General features: G+C 45.4%; 3 protein-coding genes across 3 annotated transcripts in view; all 3 read right to left on the bottom strand.

The window, feature by feature from the left end:
• Positions 1-3,767, bottom strand: part of LOC308151406 (E3 ubiquitin-protein ligase SMURF2) — a gene marked incomplete at both ends in the record, with an annotated part of 62,278 nt that extends 58,511 nt beyond the window's left edge. Inside the window, one exon of the mRNA XM_080524270.1 lies at positions 3,716-3,767. Within this exon, the coding sequence (XP_080380396.1) occupies positions 3,716-3,767 (52 nt within the window). The remainder of the gene's footprint in view (positions 1-3,715) is intronic.
• Positions 3,768-4,629: 862 nt separating this feature from the next.
• LOC308151080 (importin subunit alpha-1-like) lies at positions 4,630-8,115 on the bottom strand (the record flags this gene model as incomplete). Its single annotated transcript, XM_080523894.1, has 10 exons — positions 4,630-4,719; positions 4,957-5,106; positions 5,259-5,441; positions 5,603-5,836; positions 6,019-6,282; positions 6,639-6,733; positions 6,855-7,123; positions 7,223-7,311; positions 7,823-7,963; positions 8,059-8,115. The coding sequence occupies 10 exons, from the start codon at positions 8,113-8,115 to the stop codon at positions 4,630-4,632; spliced, it is 1,572 nt and encodes a 523-aa protein (XP_080380020.1).
• Positions 8,116-9,134: 1,019 nt separating this feature from the next.
• Positions 9,135-22,612, bottom strand: part of LOC308150280 (nucleosome-remodeling factor subunit BPTF-like) — a 52,791-nt gene continuing 39,313 nt past the window's right edge. Inside the window, exons 21-32 of the mRNA XM_080523129.1 lie at positions 20,128-20,242; positions 19,328-19,572; positions 17,665-17,968; positions 15,060-15,781; positions 14,582-14,664; positions 14,081-14,306; positions 12,968-13,242; positions 12,663-12,845; positions 12,286-12,478; positions 11,988-12,072; positions 11,593-11,779; positions 9,135-9,984 (exon numbers count right to left, since the gene is read on the bottom strand). Of these exons, the coding sequence (XP_080379255.1) occupies positions 9,948-9,984; positions 11,593-11,779; positions 11,988-12,072; positions 12,286-12,478; positions 12,663-12,845; positions 12,968-13,242; positions 14,081-14,306; positions 14,582-14,664; positions 15,060-15,781; positions 17,665-17,968; positions 19,328-19,572; positions 20,128-20,242 (2,655 nt within the window). The 3' untranslated portion in view covers positions 9,135-9,947. The remainder of the gene's footprint in view (positions 9,985-11,592; positions 11,780-11,987; positions 12,073-12,285; positions 12,479-12,662; positions 12,846-12,967; positions 13,243-14,080; positions 14,307-14,581; positions 14,665-15,059; positions 15,782-17,664; positions 17,969-19,327; positions 19,573-20,127; positions 20,243-22,612) is intronic.

Raw genomic sequence — 22,612 nt, 5'->3', positions numbered from 1 at the left:
CGTTCAACTCAGCCTGTCTTACGAGACCCAAGAGAAGCAGAAACATTCACCATCATTTCATCCAAAAAAGAAAATGTAGACGCTTGAATAGATCAACCAGACAAAGATGCAGCTGTATTCACTGACGCCTCTATAGCAGCTTTGAAGAACCCAGAGACCCAAAACCAGGCCTACAACTGAGATAGAGGGAGAGGGAAAAAGAGGGAAAGAGAGAAGGAGAGAAAGAGAGAGAAAGAGCACTGCACCGACAACCCTCTTACTGACTGTGGGGGTGCAAAGTGCCTTGGACTGGGAACGGAGCAGCTTACAGTCGGAAAGAACACGAGTGACTCACAGAGAAAGGAAGAGGAGGGATACTGGTGGAGAATTCTTGGGAATCCCACTGAGATGGTTCTCCCCTCTCTACAGAGCCAAGCTCCAGAAACTCACAGGAGCAGAATACACACATGCTAAACAAATCAAAAGGAAGCAGTTGGCAATTGAGTCCAATTCACTTTAATAGCAGAAGGTCAGTCAGTTGACAACAGTTGGTCTAAAATGAATCCTAGTCTGTTGTTTTGCAGGCATCTGGCTGAGCTGATTGGAATAGAGATATCTAAATCAATGACTGTTCTGTCTGAATTTGTAGGTCAGGCAGATGGATTCGGCTCGGCTGGAGACAGCTTGAGCTACAAAGGGTGTTAAAATGGAAGGTTCCCTCCTGTTTTCCTATCCACTGCTTCTCAGTTCAAATCACTTCATGGGGAGACAGTTTGAATTCGGTCTGGATACATTCATGGCTGTTTGATTTGGAATAGCTTAGATGGGCCTACGATTTAGCCTTGGACCATGTTTGAGTAATATAATTTATTGCAGATCAGATTATGCGCTAAGCAATGAGGCTGAGCCATGTTTTACTATTATGTATGACTCATTGGATCATGTATTGTGGCATAAGTTATGTTTGTGTGACATAATTTAGGAGTGATCAGCTGTAGAACATAATGGAAACCTGTCCTGTGTATTCAAGGGGCAATTCTCACCCCAAGTGTTAGTTTTAGCGGCTTGCTTGCCATATTTTTCCAGTTTAAAAGCTGGCAACCGTCTGCAACATCTGGTTCAAATGGATGGGTTTTATGTCAGCAAGGAGAAGCTCAGAGGAGCACAAAAGAGCGACAAGACTTTTTGCATGCAACTCATCATTCACAGCGTTACCCAATAACAGACTCATCAACAGCAGTGTGTCAAAGCCAACTACGTCTGACAACAATATCATGGTGACTCATGCTCAAGACTTCCTCCATTAATTTCCATGTGGGACAGGTGAGTTTATCATAGCTAAAACAAAGACCTTATCATGTCAAAATATAGTGAGGATGATTCTGAGCTTACGCAATCCATTTCTTACCATCTCTCAATAGCCTCAACTTGGCACTCTAGGCCTCTACCGCCACTGCATTTAGTAACAGGATCCAGGACAAGTAAGCAAAGAGGAAAAACAAAGTCTAGATAGAGGACATACCACAGCGCAGCCTCCCTAAATCCCCACCCAGAACAGTGCACTGCTCGAGGCAGAGAATGGGAGGGAGTCCGTCTGTGGAGAACTGTAGCATTTTGATAACATAACATGGCACAATATTACATAATCCTGAGAGAAAGCTTCCCTGGGGAGATGATGGCCGAAGAAGGGGGAGGCAAAGCACTTCAGTTCAATTGACAGACGTGTGGAAGACACTGTCAGAAAGGCAAACAAGAAACAGAGTAGTTAACTGAGTAAACACACATTTTGTGGAAAGTCATCCATTTCTATTGCTGCTCCAGCAGGGATGTTGTTTGATCTGGAGCTCTGTACTGTGTCATTCTCCCTGAACCAGGAGAAGAGGTCCATGTGAGCCTAGTCTCGCCATTTTTCACAGTGAATTCACATTCTTTGCATTCCTCCAAGAGACGACTGCAGTTCATCCCAGACCAGAATGACAGACTAATTCACAGACTAATGCACAATTTACAACATGAAGCTTAAGTAGCCTACATTATAGGCCTATGTGATACAAAACAGGGTTGAACTTGACACATCTGTAGGACCCACAAAACAGACACACAAATATGTATGTTGATGTAAGCCTGTACAATATTTTGGTGTCAATCAAAAAGGCCACGGCCATCTAGATCACGGTGCACATTACAACCATGGCCAATGGCCACACTGTCAACGGTATAACTTTACAAATGGAGATCTTTATGCAGCAACGTAACATAAAGTAACCTCATGTTGGATCAAATTCAACCAGTTTGTCTTCACAGTGTTCTTTAGCTAACTACATTCAATGCTTGAGTAGCACAGGTGATTTAGAGCAACCGTGGAAAGAACACAGCTATGAGAGCTGTCTCTTATCCCCACCAGGCAGATCCTTCACATCAGTGCGGAGACCCCTGCTCCCCTTCCCTCCACTTATTTCTATCAGAAACAGAGCTAGCTTAAATATTTAATTTGGCTCTTCTCGGTGAATGGAAAGGCCTGGAATTTGCCTCGGCCCTGATCCTGGAGGTACATCAAACACGGCAGCTGTCATCCCCCTCTCCCAGTCAAAACAATGTCCTCTCATGTAAACGTTTTGCTGTTTGTGTTGAAACGGTACAAACCAAACAAGAGAGACCCAGAGAGGGAGACAGAGTGAGAGACAGAGTGAGAGACAGAGAGAGAGAGGGAGAGAGAGCTGAGGCCCCATCACAGCCACACTGTACAGTCTTGTTTGAATGATCTCCACATTGCAACATGGTTTAAAGACTAAATGCATAGCTTGGCTGCATTACTTGCTCAGGAACGAGTTTCCCTTTTGCTGTGGTAGATAGGTTCAAGTCCAGCCACGACTGTTTCAACTACTACTGGGGCACTACACTAACAACAACACACTTCTGAATCATTCACATCATCATACATTTGCTAACCCAAAACTTTCTAACAATTTCTAATATGCACATGTCACTTATAAGCCTACTTCAACATAAGTAACACTGCAACTGGTATCAAGTCACAACCTTTGCCATGTACAAACCAGTGGCTGGCTGGCTTCACTAGTCCGTTGTTGACCGATAGTCTAGACTGCTTATATCGCTCGCCATATCTTTTGCTAACCTAACCAACTACCCGGTTGACAAAGCCGTGTGATACTATACTGTCAGTGATGCCGACAGTATTGCAGAGAGAGTACGCCTACAGCCACCTTCACCCTGGTACTAGCAGCATATTCGCTCCCCAGTCAGGATGCAGTGCTGGCGGTTCCCCGCGGGTGATAAGTTACTGGGTTGCTAGGTGCTAAGTTACTGGGGGTGCGTTCGTAAAATCGCTCTGAGAGCGCCGGAGCACACACTGGGTTCGACGTCATAAAGGGACTAAGGAATTTGATTGGACAAGAGGCATTCCATGAGTCCTGATCCGATTTCCAAAGCGTATTTACGAACGCACCACGGGTTGCGAGCTAGCTAAGTTACTGAAACGCGTGAATAAAAACAAATTTCTATTCAATTGGCCATGTTATATGGTATTTGCACAATCATGCACTCAACACGTCAATGCAATTTCCATTGAAAGATAAAGACATTCCCTAACGAAAATAATGATTGCTCAAACTTTCAATAACATTCAGCAAGCTCCTTTTCAGCTACACAGAAACATGGCAAGCTCTGACTCTCAGGCATCTGAGCATGGATACATTTTCGGGCTCGAAAATCTTACCTGTTAAACGCAGTTTTACCGGACCATTACGCCGAACTCCTTGGTTAGACATCTCTTGCTTCCAGCTTGATTACGCGTGATCACTAAAATATTTTATATACAGTTACTGTATAAAAACTAAAGGTTTATCAACCCTTTCGCCAGTTTTAGACCGAATTAACAATAATGGAGTCAAGGCATTGTGGCCCGGATGTGGACGGCACTGCCATCGTGAACAGTCTGACTGAGCTACACAACCGGTCACGCTTTAAAATAAATAAAAAATAAAAAGATTGTAATATAGCTCTCGAAAAGTGCATCAGATTAAAATGCTATTAGGCGACAGTTAAATAATATGACACAAGCCGGTTTTCCACTTCACATCTTCAGGTCCAGGACAGCTTCAGAGCCTCCGCCTCCTCCGGTGCCAGTCGAGAGGTGAACTGTTGAGCTCGGCGCCCTTCGGTGGATGAACACCACTTTGGGGAGGCTACTAGTGGTTGACCAGTGACGACATGGAGATGGAAACAAAGCTGCCAGTACTGTGAAATGTGCATCATCACTGTGTAAAACGATCTACTAATGTCATCGACAATGTTGCGTTTTCATTTACAGCATTATTGACAGATAAAAGCTCCGCGTGTAGGTGCGATTTTTCATTTTCAATATAATAGGGGATGGGGTTGACACTAATAATTACAAATGACTGATATAATTGTACTTTTATCCATTTCCATTACTCTAAGGACACAGAAATTACAGATTCATGCGGTTTCATTAAAGTTTTATTTACAGACAACTTTAAAACATTTATATACATTTCAGAGTTCAGACAGAGAATAGAGGTCGATTATCACAAACAAAGGACAAACAGTGGCATAGGAAAAACAAACAGTGGCAGTGTACAGCAGAGATGAAAGGAGACACGCTGGCATTTAGAAGTTGAAAGTGCTTTGGTTGTCACTGAGCTGGAATGCATATCCATCAGTCGTCGTTTCTGGGGCAACACATTGGTCTTCCTCTTCCTGCGAAACAGAAGAATTGTCAGCTCACATGTAAAATGATATATAATATGCTATTTAGCTGATGCTTTTATTCAAAGCGACTTCCATTGCAATGAGTGCATACATTATATGGTCCCAGCAGGAATTGAACCCACAACCTAAGCATTGTTAGCACCATGCTCTACCAAGTGAGCCATACGCTCCCCCACCAATGTTAATTATAATCGGGTTAATTATAAATTGGCACAGTAAGCTCACCTCTCCAGAGAAATATTTCTCAATCAGGTTTAGGGAGGCCTTGTATACAAGCTCGTTCTCATGAGTCTGCAGGAGTTCAATCTTGTCCAGTCCACCACATTCCTCCATCATCATACACAGCTTATCAGTTTCACCAATCTTATCTCCTGCCTGATAAACACAAACAACCAAGCATAAATGAACTATTCACCAACAACCTTTACAGATGCATGTAGACATGGTAATCATTTTTATACAAAATATACAGTACATCTTTACATATAATATAACCCAATTCAGTAATGATGCAACAGTCCACTGACCAGGAAGATATTGGTGATTGCATCCAAGATGACAAGGATGGTTTTGCTGTCCTTGGTGGAGAGCAGATTCAACAGGGGCTCCAGCACGTTGGCTTGAACAAGGTACACCACCTGCTCAACAGTGCCCCCGCTGGTGTAGTTGGTTATGGCCCATACTGCCTCTTTCTGAGTCTTGTAGTCACCCTGTGACATGGGGAAAAAAGAGACTGTCAATAAACAAGAAACACATTCAGGCTCCTGAACAGGAATGTATATAAATATAGGCTAGCCAATTAAAGGGACATTACAACAACAACATCCACATTAATAGCCTGATGCCCCGATGTAAAAACAACCCAACGTACCCGTCGCAGGATATCCACCAGGTGGGGGATCAGGCCAGCGTTGATGACCTCCTGGATCTGCGTGTCGCGGCCGGCGGTGATGTTGGACAGCGCCCAGGAGGCCTCCTTCTGGATGTTGGCCTTGTGGTGACTCAGCAGGCGGGGGAACATGCCGAGGGCGCTGGAGTCCAGCACTGTCTGGGTCTGCTCGTCACTACCCGTCACGATGTTGCCGATGGCTCGCAGAGACGGAGTCTGAGGGGGGGGGAATACAGAAATCCAGGAGAAGAAAAGATCAGTCAGCATTCACTGTGTAATAGAGTAGAGTGATGCATGAAGAAACCTTTATGTAGATGGATGATTTATTCATGTCGGCATTTGGAGACAGACAGCCCCCCCCCCCCCCTACCTCCAGGGTAAAACACAAAGGCCCTTACCAGAACAGAGAGCTCCCCAGAGCCCAGAAGCTCGACCAGGCGTGTGACGAGGCCGGTCTGCACCACCACCTCGATGCGGTCGTTTGGCCCGTCCGTTAGGTAGGACACGGCCCAGCAGGTGTCGGCCTGCACCTCCTTGTCGTCGTGGTGCAAGAGCCGGATCAGGGTGGGGAGGATCTGCTGCACCGCCTCCAGAGGGGGGGAGGGGTTCTTGTTGCGGCACAGGTTGGACACAGTCCAGGTGATGTTCCTCAGGTTGCCAGACTGGAGGAAATAGACAAGAAATAGAAAAGAAAAAAAAAGAAAAAAGAAAGAATGTCACTCAAATGTCCGTTAGTTGAACTACAACACCTCCTGGTGGCCAACGGCGGTAACGCATCACTGCAAGTGAAATTCAGAGGAAGGGGTGCATTCCCATGTGAGGAACTCAAGACTACACATTGTGATTATATGGGTGTGGCCAGCTCTTTCAAAAGATGCACACGTAGATAGTGAATAGTGAAGGGCTACAGCTTATGAAAGGGGGATAGGGTTCAGATCTATAACCATATTGTTTGCTTTATTCCAAAGAATTAGAACGAGTTCACGTTCTAGTTATACAGCTCACACCAAATACTTACGGTGAACACAGACAAGTCAGGGACGGCGAGCAGACTGAGCAGGGGTGCGATAGCTCCATACTTGATGACCATGTCTCTGTAGACTGACCCATCACCTGTCAGAAGCAAACAAGGACACAAGTCAATATTAGGGGGGGAACAACTCTAATTGGGGGAGTTGTTATGACAACATTGAATAGTAGTGAAAAGACAGTAACCGAATAAAGAAACTCTTACCAGCAATGTTTCCCAAAGCCCAGACAGCCTGCTCACTGATGTGGGGGTGTGGAGACTGGATAAGGTTGATGAACGCAGGAACGGCACCCCCCTCTACAACAGCAGTGGTCTGGTCAGATGTTCCAGACGCTATGTTGGTCAGAGCCCAGGCAGCCTCAAACTGGATATCGGGGGAGTTCACCAGGCCCAGGAAGGCAACGAACTTAGGAATCAGCCCACCGCTGATGAACGAGTCAATGGGAGGATGCCTCTCACGAGACAGCAGCTTCCTGCATTCAGAGGACATTCAAAAGATTAACACTTTGCCATAAAGTTTGAAAAAACATATTGCACAGGCTCTTAGCCAGCTCTACAGGAATATACTTCACCTTGCAGCTTGAGTAGCCTGGTATTGTGCATCCAGGTTGGTGCTGTTCACTCCACTGAGAATCTCCTCAACTGTCCACTGCCTAGCGGCCTGCAATACACAAACAAAGGTGAGCATAGTACTGGAAGTTTAACTATTTTAACAATTCACTATGCGTTTCAAATGATAAGTTGTAATCAATACAACCAAGATACTTGTAAGCACTATCATGGTACCAAAATCTTGACTTCAATACCAGCTTACGCATCATGATTTAGATTCTAAAATGATACCATGGCAACCAATAAAACATCAGGTAAAAGAATATCCTATTAAATAACAGAACATGGAAATTGTCATTCTTAGCCATCACTGAACTAAGAGTGTACATGTCACTCCCCTAGATGGATTTAAAAAGGATAGGAATGGTGCAAGAACGGGTTCTTACACCAATCACATGCTTAATAAATCCATTTATGGAAGTGCACACATCATAGAAAATGGTGGAGAATTTTGACGCAGGACCTAGCTTAGTAGCCAATTGAAAGGAAAACAAAGGGGGGCAACTTATCGAGGCATCAAATATGTATAACAGTGATTACGGTCCCAACTAGCTACCCACCTGGCTATTCTGACTCTTCTCTTGAAGCGGGGAGGTTGCCTCATCAGGGAGACTGGAAACATTTCTTCTTTTGAATATCTGATCGTCCTTCTTTGCTTTGCGAAGCTCGACGTTCGTTTCAACTCTCCTGCGTCGAAGCTCCTGCATAGTGGAAATCATTGGTTCAATCTTTGGAATTCGGCTGAACACATTGTATGACACGTTTTGAAAGACAACAATTAGGGTAAATTACTTACATTGGCGTCTTTACCCTTGTTCTTGAACTTGTTCAGACGATCAGCGTTCTCAGACATGTTAGCAAACTGTTAGTAATACTGTGGTAGAGGTAGAAAAGAAGATTTCTGGTGCACCTGAAACAAAATACCAAACAATTAGCTGAGTGTCAAGCTAGCTAAGTAACGGCAACTAGGTAGCATGTGTCAGCCTGGCTGCTCCATGTCTGATTTAGAGTAATATAAATTGCAGTCACAATTAGAAACAGAAGCAAAACAAATAACAAATTGCCGAAACATGTACCTATATAAATTGATAATCGAACAATGGATATTAAAATATCTAAGAACATGGAAGAATAGGAGGCACACACTTACCCAGCCCTTGTTCAGAAATTATGAAGTGTTTAAAATTCGTGCCGATCTTTAAATTCCTCCTAGAAGCTCCCTCATTGGTCTGTTCGAGTAAAAGCATCCCCCCTATTGGACTGTTTTGAAAAATCACAGGCCGCTCAGGAAGTGTTGTCAAGAGACGTGATGGGAGGGACCCATCGCGAGATTTTAACTTATTATACAAACGTGGCCCTTATGTAGTTTAGAAGCACTTACATATAGAATTCCCAAAGAAGGTCATGTTTTATATCTGCCTTTATAACGTTATGTTAATACCTATTAAATTAAAAATGCTTCCATATCTGGTGTTGCTTATTACTGTGGATGGAAAACGTGACTAGAGGCCATGGTTTACATGCTCAGATAAGCCCTACTATACATGTTAAGCAGGACCCAAGGGCAAAGACATTATCAATATTCCCTGAGTACGTTCTGCAAACTGCAGTATCTGTGTTTGTGATGTTATGACAGCGTGATGACTATAACTAACAGATTATAGACAATGCAATGTTATAGAATGAGAAAGGAAAGACAGTGTGCAATTCAGTCATCTTACATCCCCATATTAAACCTACTACTACTAGGAATAATAATTAATAATAACAATTAAAGCAAGTTATTCATATGCAGAGGCTTTCAGTAGAGTGGAAGAGAGCTCAGTCTTCTCCATTTATTATGTTTCATATACATCAATATTTCTTCAGCTGTAATACAAAAAAAGAAAAAGAAAACAAAAATTCAAAATCTGACAAGTTTTACAAACAGGGCAGGATACCTTCAAATACACATTGTGTTTTTTAATCCCTGTCTGTTACTACTGCTGCCTGGGCCATTAATTCCAAATAAGTTATTCCTTTCAGTAAAGCTTGACTGAAACTCAAACGTTATATGTCCAGATATCTGGTAGGTCCAAATTCAAGCAGGTCTTCCCAAAGACATTTTTCATGCCACCTCAAATAAAAACAATTGATAAGGGAGAGACAGAAGTGTCACTGTGAAATTTGATTTCTGACACCAATCTGGTATATACGGAGTGAGACTTTGAATAATCTGTTCTTAAACAGTTTTCTTGTTGTATGTATGACCATGGTGGCCATTAAGAGCTGATTTTTAGTTCCTTCAACTGGACAGTGAGTTTAGCAAACAGAATGAAATGAAATCAAAACAGAAGGAGATGTTGAGTCTTTTCTTCAAGGTAACCTTCTTCTAGGTAACCTTCTTCTTGAAATGTCTTTATTCAAACTCTCCATTTTCAAAAAAACTGCCAAAAGTGTCCATGTGGCAGAGCTGGGCAGGGAGCAGCTCCACCTGCCAGTTCAGTAAGGAGCAGCAGTGCTGGTCTGTCTGGAAGAGCCTTCCTTTGGAGGGGTACGTACGGGAGACAGTTTGTAGGGCCCAAGAGAGGGAGAGGAGGGGGTGAAGGTCCCAAAAGCACAGGAGCAAGGTTCCACACCATGGTTTTATTGTTCAGATATCAACCCAATTCTCGCCAAGTGCATTTTTTAGGTGTGGTGTGTATTCTAAGAGGCTGAAGACTGTAGTTTGTTGTTATGAGACCTATAGGATGTGGAAAAAGGGGGCAGTTGAGAACCCTTTACAATTTTATTCAATATTTTCAAACACAGTGATATAAACAGAAACAAACAAACAAAACATAACAGTGACACAAAAATGGATGCCATGGGGTCAGGAAACGGATACTGCACGCAACCATGTTGGTGTAATTCACTGGGAATGCCTTTGTCATTGAAATTCTGCTTTAGACTGAGGTAACTTTATGCAGTAAGGACTGGAATCCATTGCAAGTTCCTTAATTCACATACAATACAATTTCCTAGGTAGGACCATAGGCGCTATTTTTTAACCATAAAATAATCCTTCACAAAAGGATTTTAAAATCATACAATCATTCTATATATTCATCTCAATTTTGACCTTGAAACGATCATTTAAACTTTTTTTTAAAGCATCCAAATAGAACAATAAACCAGTTGTTAAGCTAGCATTACCTAAGTCTGTGCGCTATGTTAAAATCATGCCCAATTCAACAGAAATGTAGGATATCTATATCAGCTGAAAGGGGTCATGAAGAAGAGACACACTAAATGCATTTTGATAAATATATTGCAATAAAATATACTCTTTTACATATGTGGTCCAAAAAAATGTGATCCCCAATCCAACTGTGAACTGCATCAATCAAAACATAGTTGACTGCCACCGATATTATCTTCCTAGTAACTGCTAACATTTATTTTGAAATGTTGAAATGAACAAAATAGAGAGAAAAAGCATATCCCTTGATTACTTCATTTATCTGTCAACATGGCTGCCATTTTGTGATTGTCACTGAAGGCATCTTTGGAATTTGGCTTCAATAACTTGCAAATTGACTGAGCATGGTTTGTTTCTCTGAGAGCAGATTTGTGTGTGATTGATTTAGTTTTAAATAACCACACTGAATTTCCGCTGTTTATGAAACAGCAAGTTCCATGATTCACTACTAGAGACCCCAGCATCCAGATCAGACTCCAGCTATTACGTCAGACTTATGACAATCTGCAAGAAAGAGAGAATGGGTGGCATAAATCAAATGCATGCGTCACAGGTGACCAGACACAAACACAAGATGATGCACGGCACAAAGATGAAGCACACACACATTACTGAAACACTGCTGACACAACAATGGGAAAATGTCTGACGTGAAGTCAGCTCAGTTGGTCTTAGTAAGCTCAGCAGCCCTCAGACCACAGGCAGATCTGAGGGAGACGCTACAGCCAAGGACAGCTAGGATACTGCAGCATGGTCTAAGGTACAACGACATGCCCAGCGACAGAATGTAGCTAACTAGCATAACATGGGAGCAAGGGTGAATGAAAAGGAAAAGATGTCACAAGACTGAAGAAAAGATTTTGACAGACCTCGTGTCTAAAAAGCAGATTCAATCATAATGAAGGTCCCAAATTGTGACTATGAAATTGATAACCACTTGACATGAGTTGATTGAATCTGCCACGATAGACCACTAGCATAGTCCAGAAGACGCGCATGACAGGAGTGAAAGCAGAGGAGCCTGGAGGTGGAGGGAGTCTCTACTAACAGCTGACCCAGTAGTAGGGCCTCTGAAGGGCCGTGGCGGTGTTGAGGGCTACCTGGACTTACCTGCTAGCTTTGAACCCTTTGAGCTTCTGTACAAAGAATGATTCGAGAACCTCGGCACACTGATAGAAGGGCGAGTCACTGGGGTTATAGTAGCGACAGTTGTCGAAGATTTTGGTCATGTCCGCCACATACTCGGTGAGCTTGTTGTAATACCGTTTCTGTAATCTGTCTTCCATTGTAGAGAGGTCTAAGATAGGACACAGAAAAAGGTGAGCAAATACATATTAGATTCTTGATTCAAATTCTGATTTGATTCTTCTCGATCTTCGAAATAATTATTAACTTTAAAGCTGGGAGCTAATCATCATCAACTTGGCAAACAAATATGTTGTTTGTTCTTTAAATACTAAATTCAGTCAGTGTATGATACGTTTCTGTGATGGACTAACTCTTACCCATTGGTTCTTTTATAACGCCATAGTAATCAGGAGCATCATTGGGATCCACCGGTTCAAGAAAGGGCCATGCCATTTTGTGAGCCTGTTTGAGTCAAAAAGAGAGGATTCACTACGAAGCAGGGTTTTAACAGGTTTTCCCTCCAGAGCCTGACATTCTATTGCCTACAGGGTGGAATGCGGGGAATGAGGAAGAGATTATACAATGGACTTCTTTTGTATTCAAGATGGCGCTTAAACGATGACTACATCGTATGATACCGTACCAAGTACTACACCCGACGACAGCCCTTCATACCTGTAAGGAGCGAATTATTCTTCTTAACCCTTCGTAGTCCTTGTCTGTGAGCGGCGTGAGGACCGTCATGGCGTCCTCCGTGGACTGGCACTGCGGGCACACGTACAGGTCTATGTGGGTGGCCTCGCTCTGCAGGATGCCCACACAGCGCCCGTGGTACCAGTTCTGGCAGCGGTCACAGCCAATGTAAAACCTGGTGAGGAAATACAATAGGGAATACTGAGAGACACTCTCGAGATACTGAGACTTGATGTACACATCATGAACCTAATCTCTAGGGTCCTTCCTATGACATGTTGTCCCTCATGATGACCACATAGGGCTGCGATATCTAGGCAGTTAGATATTTGCATGTATAGACAGGTGAATAATCCTACTGTGATTCGTCGTATGGCGTCCGGCAGATGCAGTACAGCTCCTCCGTGGTCACGTTGCTGACCTCCTGGCCCCGTTTACAGTCGTTACAGACGTAGTCGTCCATCTTCTTGGCCTCCTTCTCGGTGATGCCCACACACGCGCCGTGGAACCAGTTGGAACACAGGTCGCACCCGATGTAGAACCTGAAACGACGCGCAGCCGAAGTTTGTTGTCTTTGATATGACTTCACCACAAAAATTCAGTGATAATTTGATGACATTTATTGAAACGGGGCCTTACTTGGATGTGAAAAAACAGATCTTACCTGGCTTCGTCATAGGGGGTTTTGCAGACACAGTAGAGCTTGGTGTCCTTCTTGGAATCCTTTGAGGTAGTGGAGATCATCTTCTTTTTCTTGGGCTTGGCGGAGGAGGGGGATTCCCTCTCGTCGTCCCTCTTGCGCTTGTGGGCGGCGGAGGGCGAGGCGATGGGGGGGGAGAGGGAGGCCGCGTGGGCGGCTGCAGCGGCGGCCTGGGAGGCTGCAGCCTGGGCCTTCTCCTTCTCCTTCCTCAGCCGGCTCAGGTCCCTTCTGAGCTCCTCCTGGAGAGAGAGAGAGAGAGAGAGAGAGAGAGAGAGAGAGAGAGAGAGAGAGAGAGAGAGAGAGAGAGAGAGAGAGAGAGAGAGAGAGAGAAGAGAGATAAAGAGAGAGAGGGGGAGAGAGAAAGAAAGAAAGAGAGAGAAAGAGAGAGAGAGAAAGAGAAAGAAAGAAAGAGAGAGAGAGAGAGAGAGAAAGAAAGAGATAAAGAGAGAAGGAGAGAAAGAAAGAAAACGAGATAAAGAGAGAGAGGGAGAGAAAGAAAGAAAGAGAGAGCGAGAGAGAAAGAGGATGTTTCATGGTTACCACAGCACCATCCTTATGCAGACAGTATCAGATATCCCGCCTTACTGAATCCATCCTAATCCATGTTTGTCCATCAATAGGAACATCAACTGCCATTTGATATGCATGTTGTTGTCTAACAGAACAGGACAAACTGCAGTATCACAGGCTACCCTCTACAGTGGTTCAGTGGTCCAGGGTAAAAAGGTGGCCATTGTACTGACCTAAAATAATAAGAATAGATTTAATTTAAAAGCGCCTTTCTCAGACTCAAGGACACTGTAGAAGAAAAAGACTCAATGACGCTGTACCACAAAAAGAAAAGAAAAATACAAAAAGATTAAATCGTAGTCAAGATCAAAAATGGTGGAAGAGCTCAGGCGACTAAAGGGAATAGTGTTACTCAGGACCCGTGCCATGCTGTAGGAAGGCAAGTCTGAACAGATGGGTCTTGAATCTGGTCTTGAACGTATTGAAAGTATCAGAGCATTGGATGGCTGGTGGAAGGGTGTTCCACAGCTTGGTCCATAGCAGCGTGGTCGTGTGGTAGGTACCCACCTGCACCTCTATCTGCAGCTCCTTGTCCAGAAGGGCCCTCTTCTTCAGGATCTCAGCCTTCAGCTGCTCCTTGTGCTTGAAGAGCAGCGCTGACAGCTTGGAGGCGTTGGCCTTGGTGCGTTTCTGTTCCACCGACTCCTCTTTCTTCCGCTTCTTGGCGGCCAGCTTCTCGTCCTTGTCGATCTTGTCCAGGATGAACTTCATCACCTGGTTGCATACGATCATCCTGCCCAGGGAACAAAGATCAATGGTCAGCGAGTCAGAGAACATGGAACCACACTCAAGCTATTAAGTGGACCAAATGAATGAGTAACTCTTTATGGATTAATCATATCCATAAAATGGATGTAGACTAATGGGCTTAGAGCGCTACTCATGTCAATGTCAAAGCAGTGATCAAGAGCATTATGTCAGGTTATTTCTACGATCGATGAGACCCATATGTCGTGGAGGTGTATGTGGTGTTCTGTTCTTATTCCAAGGCTGTGGATCAAAACATACCTCTGGTTCTCCTCTCGCTCTGCAGGAGTCATGGTTTTCCTCTGCTTCAGATGTTCTATCACAGCATTCTGCTTCATCACCACCTGAAACAAGGAGACCAAGTACACAGTGAGCCACCCTCTCAGCCACCCACAGAGCTTGCAACTGAAAGGACTATTCCCAGGCCCACGGCACTTTTTGGACCACGGCAAACTCACTTCCCACTTCATGTAGTGGTTGCCATAGCTAGTTTCACAACATGCTAATATACAAGAGACAGGTAGGAACAAATGTCTTTTTGAGGCTTAAAAACACACTTCTGCACGCGGTACCACCGACAGAACGTAAACCAAGGAGGAGATGCACTTTAACACACAAATACCACTTGGGTTTCTATGACAGAGAAACAACGCGTTGTTGTGCTTCCATCGCTGACCATCGTGGTGTTGAAGCCCACCTGTTTCTGGATGATGTCAACAGGACTGGTGTTGAGGCCCACCTGTTTCTGGATGATGTCACCAGGGCTGGCGGCCTGCAAGCTCTGCTCCCTCTTGGCCTCCTGCTGCTGCTTCTTCTTCTGCTGCTGCTGCTCTCTGAGCTGCTGGATCCTCTGGAGCTGCTCCTGGACGCTGGCCGTCTGGATGGTCACCACGTTCTGGATCTGGTGGGCCTGCACCTGGCCCCCCGCCTGCTGGATCTGGATGGGCAGCTGCAGCTTGATCTGCTGGGGCACTGCCCCGCCCTGCTGGGCCTGGGCCTGGAGCTGGGCCGCCACGTGGGAGGGGAGGGTGGAGAGCACCTGGACCTGCTGCTGCAAGCCAGGCACGGTGATCAGCTGGGGCTGGTGGTGGAGCTGGATCTGGGGCCTGATCTGGGCCACCTGAGCCTGGGGCTGGAGTTGGGGCTGGGCCTGGATGGGCCTCACTGCGGCCTGGGTCATGGTGACGGGGGCGACGGAGAGAGCCTTCATCTGCACCTGCTGCGGGGAGGCCGGGGTCTGGGCCATCTGCTGGATGGGTAAGGCTGTGGGGGGCTGGAGGGGGATGTGGGCGAGAGTCTGCGGGGGAAGGAGGGGTTGCGTGGAGAGCGGAGGGGGGGCCGGAGCCAGGGCGGGTGGCTGGACCGGAGCCGCAGCCTGTTGAGCGGGCTGGACCGGCGCCGGTGGCTGAGAGGTGGCGGGGGGCTGCACCTGAGGCTGCACGACTCTCTGTTCAGACAGAGCTGCAGAGGAGGGAGAGAGAGGCACATCATCACTACATCTACATGCACAATCAAAGAAACACAGCAAAACGAGCATTCACAGTAAGCTGAAACCAAAAATCCAAAAAACGTTGTATATGATGCACAATTCTTTCCGGAATCTACGAGTCTATCGAGTGTTTGGTTACGTTTCATGGAGTGAAACGCACCGTTCCCAGTACAGACACGATAGAGTCTAGGTGGGTGAAGATCAGTGGCGGCTGGTGATAAAAATGTTGGGTGGGGCACAGGTTATGGGGGCATGCTCCACGGGGAAGAATATCAACTATAAAATCTGGATTTACAGTCGATTTTAGCATGAGAATATATATATAACTTCATTATTTTTATATATAACTTATTAAAGGGCAAACTGCAAACACAACAAAAATATAATGCACAACAACTGACAAATCAACTGGAATCGTCTTTGTTAGCAGAGTAGACCTAATGTTAACAGAATGGACTTATACCCTTTGTCTATCTGTGCAGCGGTAAGGTGAATAATTCTAGCAGTACTGTCCAGACAGTTGTCTTGTTTAGCCATTCAACTAGGCATTATTTATTCAATGGAGAAAGACATGGAACACAATGCAATTGTGATAATAAATGTGTTCTTTGTTACTTCTTTAATTAAATTAAAGTGTACCTTTCTATTATCATACAATATTTCCTTGAACATGTAAACTCTATAATCATACAGTTGTCTTTCTATTAGTTGTCTCTGTCATACTGAACTGTTTGTTATCATCCTGAACTATCTCTGTTGCTCACCTCACCTCAGTTCTGTCTCTATTGCTCTCCTCTCCTGTTGTCTGTCTCTCTGTTGCTCTCCTCTCCTGTTGTCCGTCTCTCTGTTGCTCTCCTCTCCTTGTTGTCTGTCTCTCTGTTGCTCTCCTCTCCTTGTTGTCTGTCTCTCTGTTGCTCTCCTCTCCTTGTTGTCTGTCTCTCTGTTGCTCTCCTCTCCTTGTTGTCTGTCTCTGTTGCTCTCCTCTCCTTGTTGTCTGTCTCTCTGTTGCTCTCCTCTCCTTGTTGTCTGTCTCTCTGTTGATCTCCTCTCCTTGTTGTCTGTCTCTCTGTTGCTCTCCTCTCCTGTTGTCTGTCTCTCTGTTGCTGCTATTTTTTTTAACTTAGCTATTCGGTTGTTAAGTCGCGACGTGTTTCCGGGTCCAAAGTTGGCTGAGGCGCTGTCTTCGAAATGCCGCAATAATAATAATAATAAATTATATTTATATAGCGCTTTTCCGAGGCTCAAATACCCTGACAATATGGGGAAAACGGGAAAGTGCTGTGTCCCTTGTTGTATGAATAGATCCGAGTCTAAAAAACGATTAAACTGTCATTCTACCGCTGTAGTACACTGGTATTCTGGTGCGGAGAATTTCTGGTTTAGACCCGGAAATTGCAAAACGTCACGTTTGACGTCAGACTTAACAACCGGATATTCAGGGCTCTCAAGTCTCACGCATTATTTTATTTTTACTACCCCTAGTGGTAGTGGCCCTAGGCTGCAGCCTAGGTAAGCCTATAATCTGCGCATGCTCGGGGCGCATTTTTTGCGCCCCGACTGAGAAATAGGAGACAGCCAATTGGAGCGCTGCTACAGCTCACGTGTAAGCCAAAAGTATTTGGACTGCCATAGACTGCCATTCGGCCGGCGCCCCGACTCCTCCCCTATGTATTTTCACAGTGAATTTTACACACACACAGATAACAATGTTTATTTTTTAAAATCTTTTACAAGTAACATAACATAACAACATAACATAACAAGTAGCAACTGGAAGTGGGGCTGCGTTGGAAGGTGGGGGCGGCGCCCTAGCGCCCTTTATTGGCCAGCCGCCACTGGCGAAGATGCCTCTTACCTGGCACTGAGGGAGTGGTGGTGGCAGCCGTGACGGGGGTTACAGCAGCGCTGGCCGGGGTGGCGGGGCTTGGGGTGGCGGGGGTCGCGGTAGCAGAGGTCGGGGTGGTGACGGCGGCTGTAGGCGCTGAGGCCGGGGGCATGGGGGTGAAGAGGAAGCGCTGGACCTGGCCGCTGGGCATGGCCGCCTGCATGAGCTGCTGGCCGGGGCCGGGGATGACCGTCACGCCCTGGGGGATGACCTGCAGCTGGCCCGTGGTCTGGCCCTGCCCCTGGATCACCACCGTCAGACCCTGGTTCCCTCCCTAGAACCAACACACACCGTCAGCGTTAAAGAGGGGGACACAAACCCAGACATACCGTACCCATCTCACACTACCCTGCTGTATTGGACCAGGCTATACTGATCCAAGCTGTACTGAACCAGACTATACTGAACCAAGCTGTACTGAACCAGGCTATACTGAACCAAGCTATACTGAACCAAGCTGTACTGAACCAGGCTATACTGAACCAAGCTATACTGAACCAAGCTGTACTGAACCAAGCTGTGCTGAACCAAGCTATACTGGACCAAGCTGTACTGAACCAAGCTATACTGAACCAAGCTGTACTGAACCAGGCTATACTGAACCAAACTGTGCTGAACCAAACTGTACTGGACCAGGCTGTACTGAACCAGGCTGTACTGATCCAAGCTATACTGGACCAGGCTATACTGAACAAACTGTGCTGAACCAAGCTGTACTGAACCAGGCTGTACTGAACCAAGCTGTACTGAACCAGGCTGTACTGAACCAAGCTGTACTGAACCAGGCTGTACTGAACCAAGCTGTACTGAACCGAGCTGTACTGAACCAAGCTGTACTGAACCAAGCTGTACTGAACCAGGCTATACTGAACCAGGCTATACTGAACCAAGCTATACTGAACCAAGCTATACTGAACCAGGCTATACTGAACCAGGCTATACTGTACTGAACTATGCTGTGCTGCTGTGCTGTGTTAGACGTCCACCACAGTTGCCAGAACTGTGCCAGAGAGGACGATGGGAAAAGAAAACATCCAAGCCAGCACAGTACCGTTTGGGTCCACGTCGGCCCGATGGTGAGAAAGAGGTTACAGACATAGATAGAACACAGCTACAGTGAGAGGGGGGGCAGTCAGTGAGCCAGAACACAAAACTAAGACAAATCACACAATCCACGGGAAAAGGGAGAGATTGTAGAAACACCAGCCCCAGATCTACCCAGGTGATGATGAACTTGCTAACCTTTTGTCTGTCCATAGAGTTTCCTGGCTGCTGAGTGAAGTTTCAAGAGAAAACGATAAATGTATGGGCTGTTATGAGGCAGACATACAATAAAGAACGGCATGGCATAGTAGCATATGCTAACACCATCACCATAACTACCAGCACCGTCATCAAAGAGACGTTTGGGTGAGTCAGTCAATTGAAAACACTGATTGAATAGTCTGACAGAGAAGCAACCTCTACCGAATCAAGAGGAGCTCTGTGTGTGTGTGTGTGTGAGAGAGAGAGTGAGAGAGTGAGAGAGTGAGAGAGTGAGAGAGTGAGAGAGAGTGAGAGAGAGAGAGAGAGAGAGAGAGAGAGAGAGAGAGAGAGAGAGAGAGAGAGAGAGAGAGAGAGAGAGCACCCTCACCTGTGCTCCCTGCGTTAGCTGGGTGAGCTGGGCCAGGGTGAGTTTGACCTGGCCTTGCTGTGGTCGTGGACCCTGGGGGGTGGGCGGGGCCGGGGACTGCCCTGGGGCTGGGGGGGCAGCGCGGGGGGGAGGCATGACCCCCACCAGCCTCTGTCCTGCAGTGGTCTGCATGGGACTGGCACTGGAGACGGCCGTGGACACAGGCTGGCCCCGGATGATCTGAGTCACCACCTGCTGGGACTGGCCTGGAGAGGAGACAGGATCAACAAGAAATTGTAAAATGGTAAATGGACTGCACTTATATTAGCGCCTTTATCCAAAGCGCTTTACGACGGCCTCTCATTCACCCATTCACACATACATTCACACAGCAATGGAGGCAAGCTACCATGCAAGACGCCGGCCCGCTCACTGGGAGCAATTTGGGGTTCAGTGTCTTGCACAAGGACACTTCGACATGTGGCCAGCCGGGGCTCAAACCGCCGATCTGCCAACCTTGCGATCATTAGACGGCGTAATGTAGGTATAAATGTAGGTATAATCAACATGTTTCTAGTTCAAATTTGACACCAACAAGCAAGCCACGTGAAATGAGGGTAGAAAACAAAAGCAGCATTTATTAGGCCGAATCGATATTTGCTCTACGTATAATTTAATATAGTTTAATAAAGTTTGCGTTTTCATAGCAGCGGTCCACCGACGCCCATGCTGAGTGGGAGAGTCATGCAGCCACAGGGGGTTGGGACGAGGGAGGGACAGACCGCAGAGAAGAGAGGGAGACCTACTGGCTGGGAGAATACCTTGTTGTACCACCAGGGGGGTTCTGATGATGGTTTTGCCCATGGCGGTGGCCTGCTGCAGGGGCGAGCGGATCACCGTCATGCCTGGCCGGATCTGGGCTCCGGTGTTGATCACCTGGGCAAGAGAACCACCAGGGATAAGTGACACTGTACACTCATTTACACTCACTTAAGTTAATTAAAGTTACCCCTCTTTCACACAGACAGAGAGACCGACAGAGAGAGAGAAACAGAGGGAGAGAGAGAGACACACAGAGAGAGAGAGTCAGAGAGAGACTAGGGGTGGGACGATTAGAAAATGTCATGTCACGATTATCATGGGCAAAATAATCGCGATCCACGATATTAATCCACGAGAATAAAAAATAAAAAAAAATAAAAATTTGAATGCCAATAAAACACACTGTAATCACTTTAACTTAGATTTTGTTGTATTTTTATTGAATCATGTTAATAACATTAACATCATTTTAAAAACATCTTGACAAAAATAAAAATCTTTAATAAAATCTTAAATAAGGTAATGATAAATTATAGAGATGCTCCGATCAGGGTTTTTGGTGCCGATCACCGATCACTGGAATCAGTGATCTGCCGATCCGATATCACCGATCACCGATCACAGCGTCGAAAATGGCAATTGAAGCATTCTATTTATTGTGTAGCATTATTTATGTTTTTAATTATTCTTAACACCATTGACATTGTATATTAAGTATTTAAATGAAATTAGGAGATGAGAAAGTATCATGAATTGACGACCATCTGTTTTATTGAATTCACAACCACCTGTAGCTTACTTCAGGAAAAACAAATAAAATGTGAAAATAAAAATCATAATAAATAAAATGTACACTGTCACATCAAATGTGCAACATTCCACTCGAATGAGAGGAACTAGGGGCTCTTAGAGAACTTGGAGCTTATACAGTATACTGTAGCTTTCCTGAGGAACAATAAACATACCCAAACTAAACTGCAACATAAACAGGCTATAGCCAAATATAAAATACTGTTTCAAGTCAGTCAGTTTCAAGTCATATTTAGGAGGAGATAAGACAGCAAGTCAGCAATAATAAATAAAACAAAAAAACATTGCACCTAAGGAGATTTCAGACTCAAACCTTACTTCTGATTAAGCAGCATCACTGGCAGATTAGCCTTGAGAAATACAAGCATCTCAGCGTTTTTGGCACTCTTATCATCTAAAATATGTCCTGCTGCTGAAAAGTCGCTCGCTATCTACACTTGTGCAAGGTGCACAGAGGAAGACCTAAAACTCACGCGCTAATAGTTGTTGCTATGGGCCAAGTGACTTCCTGCTCGCGGGGTCACATGACGTCGCTGCACACTACCTACACTACGCTCGTGAAGTCGCTCTGGAACTCTGACCAGCACTCGTGGAACGCCTCTCGTCCAATCAAAGCACTCGGTCCCTTTATGACGTCGAGCCCAGTGTGCGCTTCGGCGCTCTCTGAGCGAATCGACGAACGCAGCAAATGCCGTATGATATTCGTGGTATTGAAAGACCTTGCGTGCGTTCCTCCCCGAGGTATTTCTTTTGAGCAGACATTACAAACGGCATATTTGTTGTCTCTTTCCGACACTGTGTAATATTTCCAGACTGGCGACGCCATTTTGTAAACTGATCGGTCGTGTTTGATCGGCCGTTTTGAGAACTCCGATCAAAACTGATCAAGGCCATATCGGCCGATACCGATCGGCGCCGATCAGATCGGAGCATCACTAATAAATTATAAGGTATCACTGCATAAATAAAGGGAAAAAATACTATCAAACAAAACTTGAACACTGACACTTTTCTGTCATCAAACTGAGTGCTAGCCTTGTGGCTTAGAGACTTGAAAGCTTCAAGATAGGTTAAAGTGCAAAAATGTTAACATGTTCACTTTTTCTGCCTTTAGCTGTGCTCGGAGAGGTGTGAGTATGTGCCCACTGGCACTAAACACTCTCTCTGAAGGAACACTAGTTGCAGGTATGCATAGAAGCCTGCGTGCAACCCTGGAAAGGTGAGGCAATGGACACAGGGCCGATGCAGCCATGGTGAGAAGGCTAGCATACGTTAGTGACTGACTGACAAGGCTGACTTGACAGTCACGTTACCCATGCAGGCTGAACAATCGCGCGAGACAAATTTCTGTGAGGATATTCGCACGCGGCTCATGTGAGAAATCTCAATTATATTACTATTTATTTATAACATACGATTATGACATCCTCCCTCTCGCCAGTTTGGGGCAACATAGACTTCTCCCCTGGTGCCACGGATAGGGGTTTCAAGCGGTGGGACAGCAAAGGGATGGTTACTATCGGACATTTATATGATACGGAAATACTACTTTCATTTGACCAATTATGTAAGAAATATGACCTACCACGAAATTAGTTTTTCAGATACCTTCAGATACGAAGTTTTTTAAATAGCCAAAAAGACACTGGCCTCTGTCACCAACCCTCTCCGCTG

Source organism: Nansenia antarctica, assembly GCF_963989245.1.
Source record: "Nansenia antarctica genome assembly, chromosome: 2".
In the NCBI taxonomy this organism is placed as follows: Eukaryota; Metazoa; Chordata; class Actinopteri; order Argentiniformes; family Microstomatidae; genus Nansenia; species Nansenia antarctica.
This window is presented reverse-complemented; position numbering and strand designations above follow the sequence as displayed.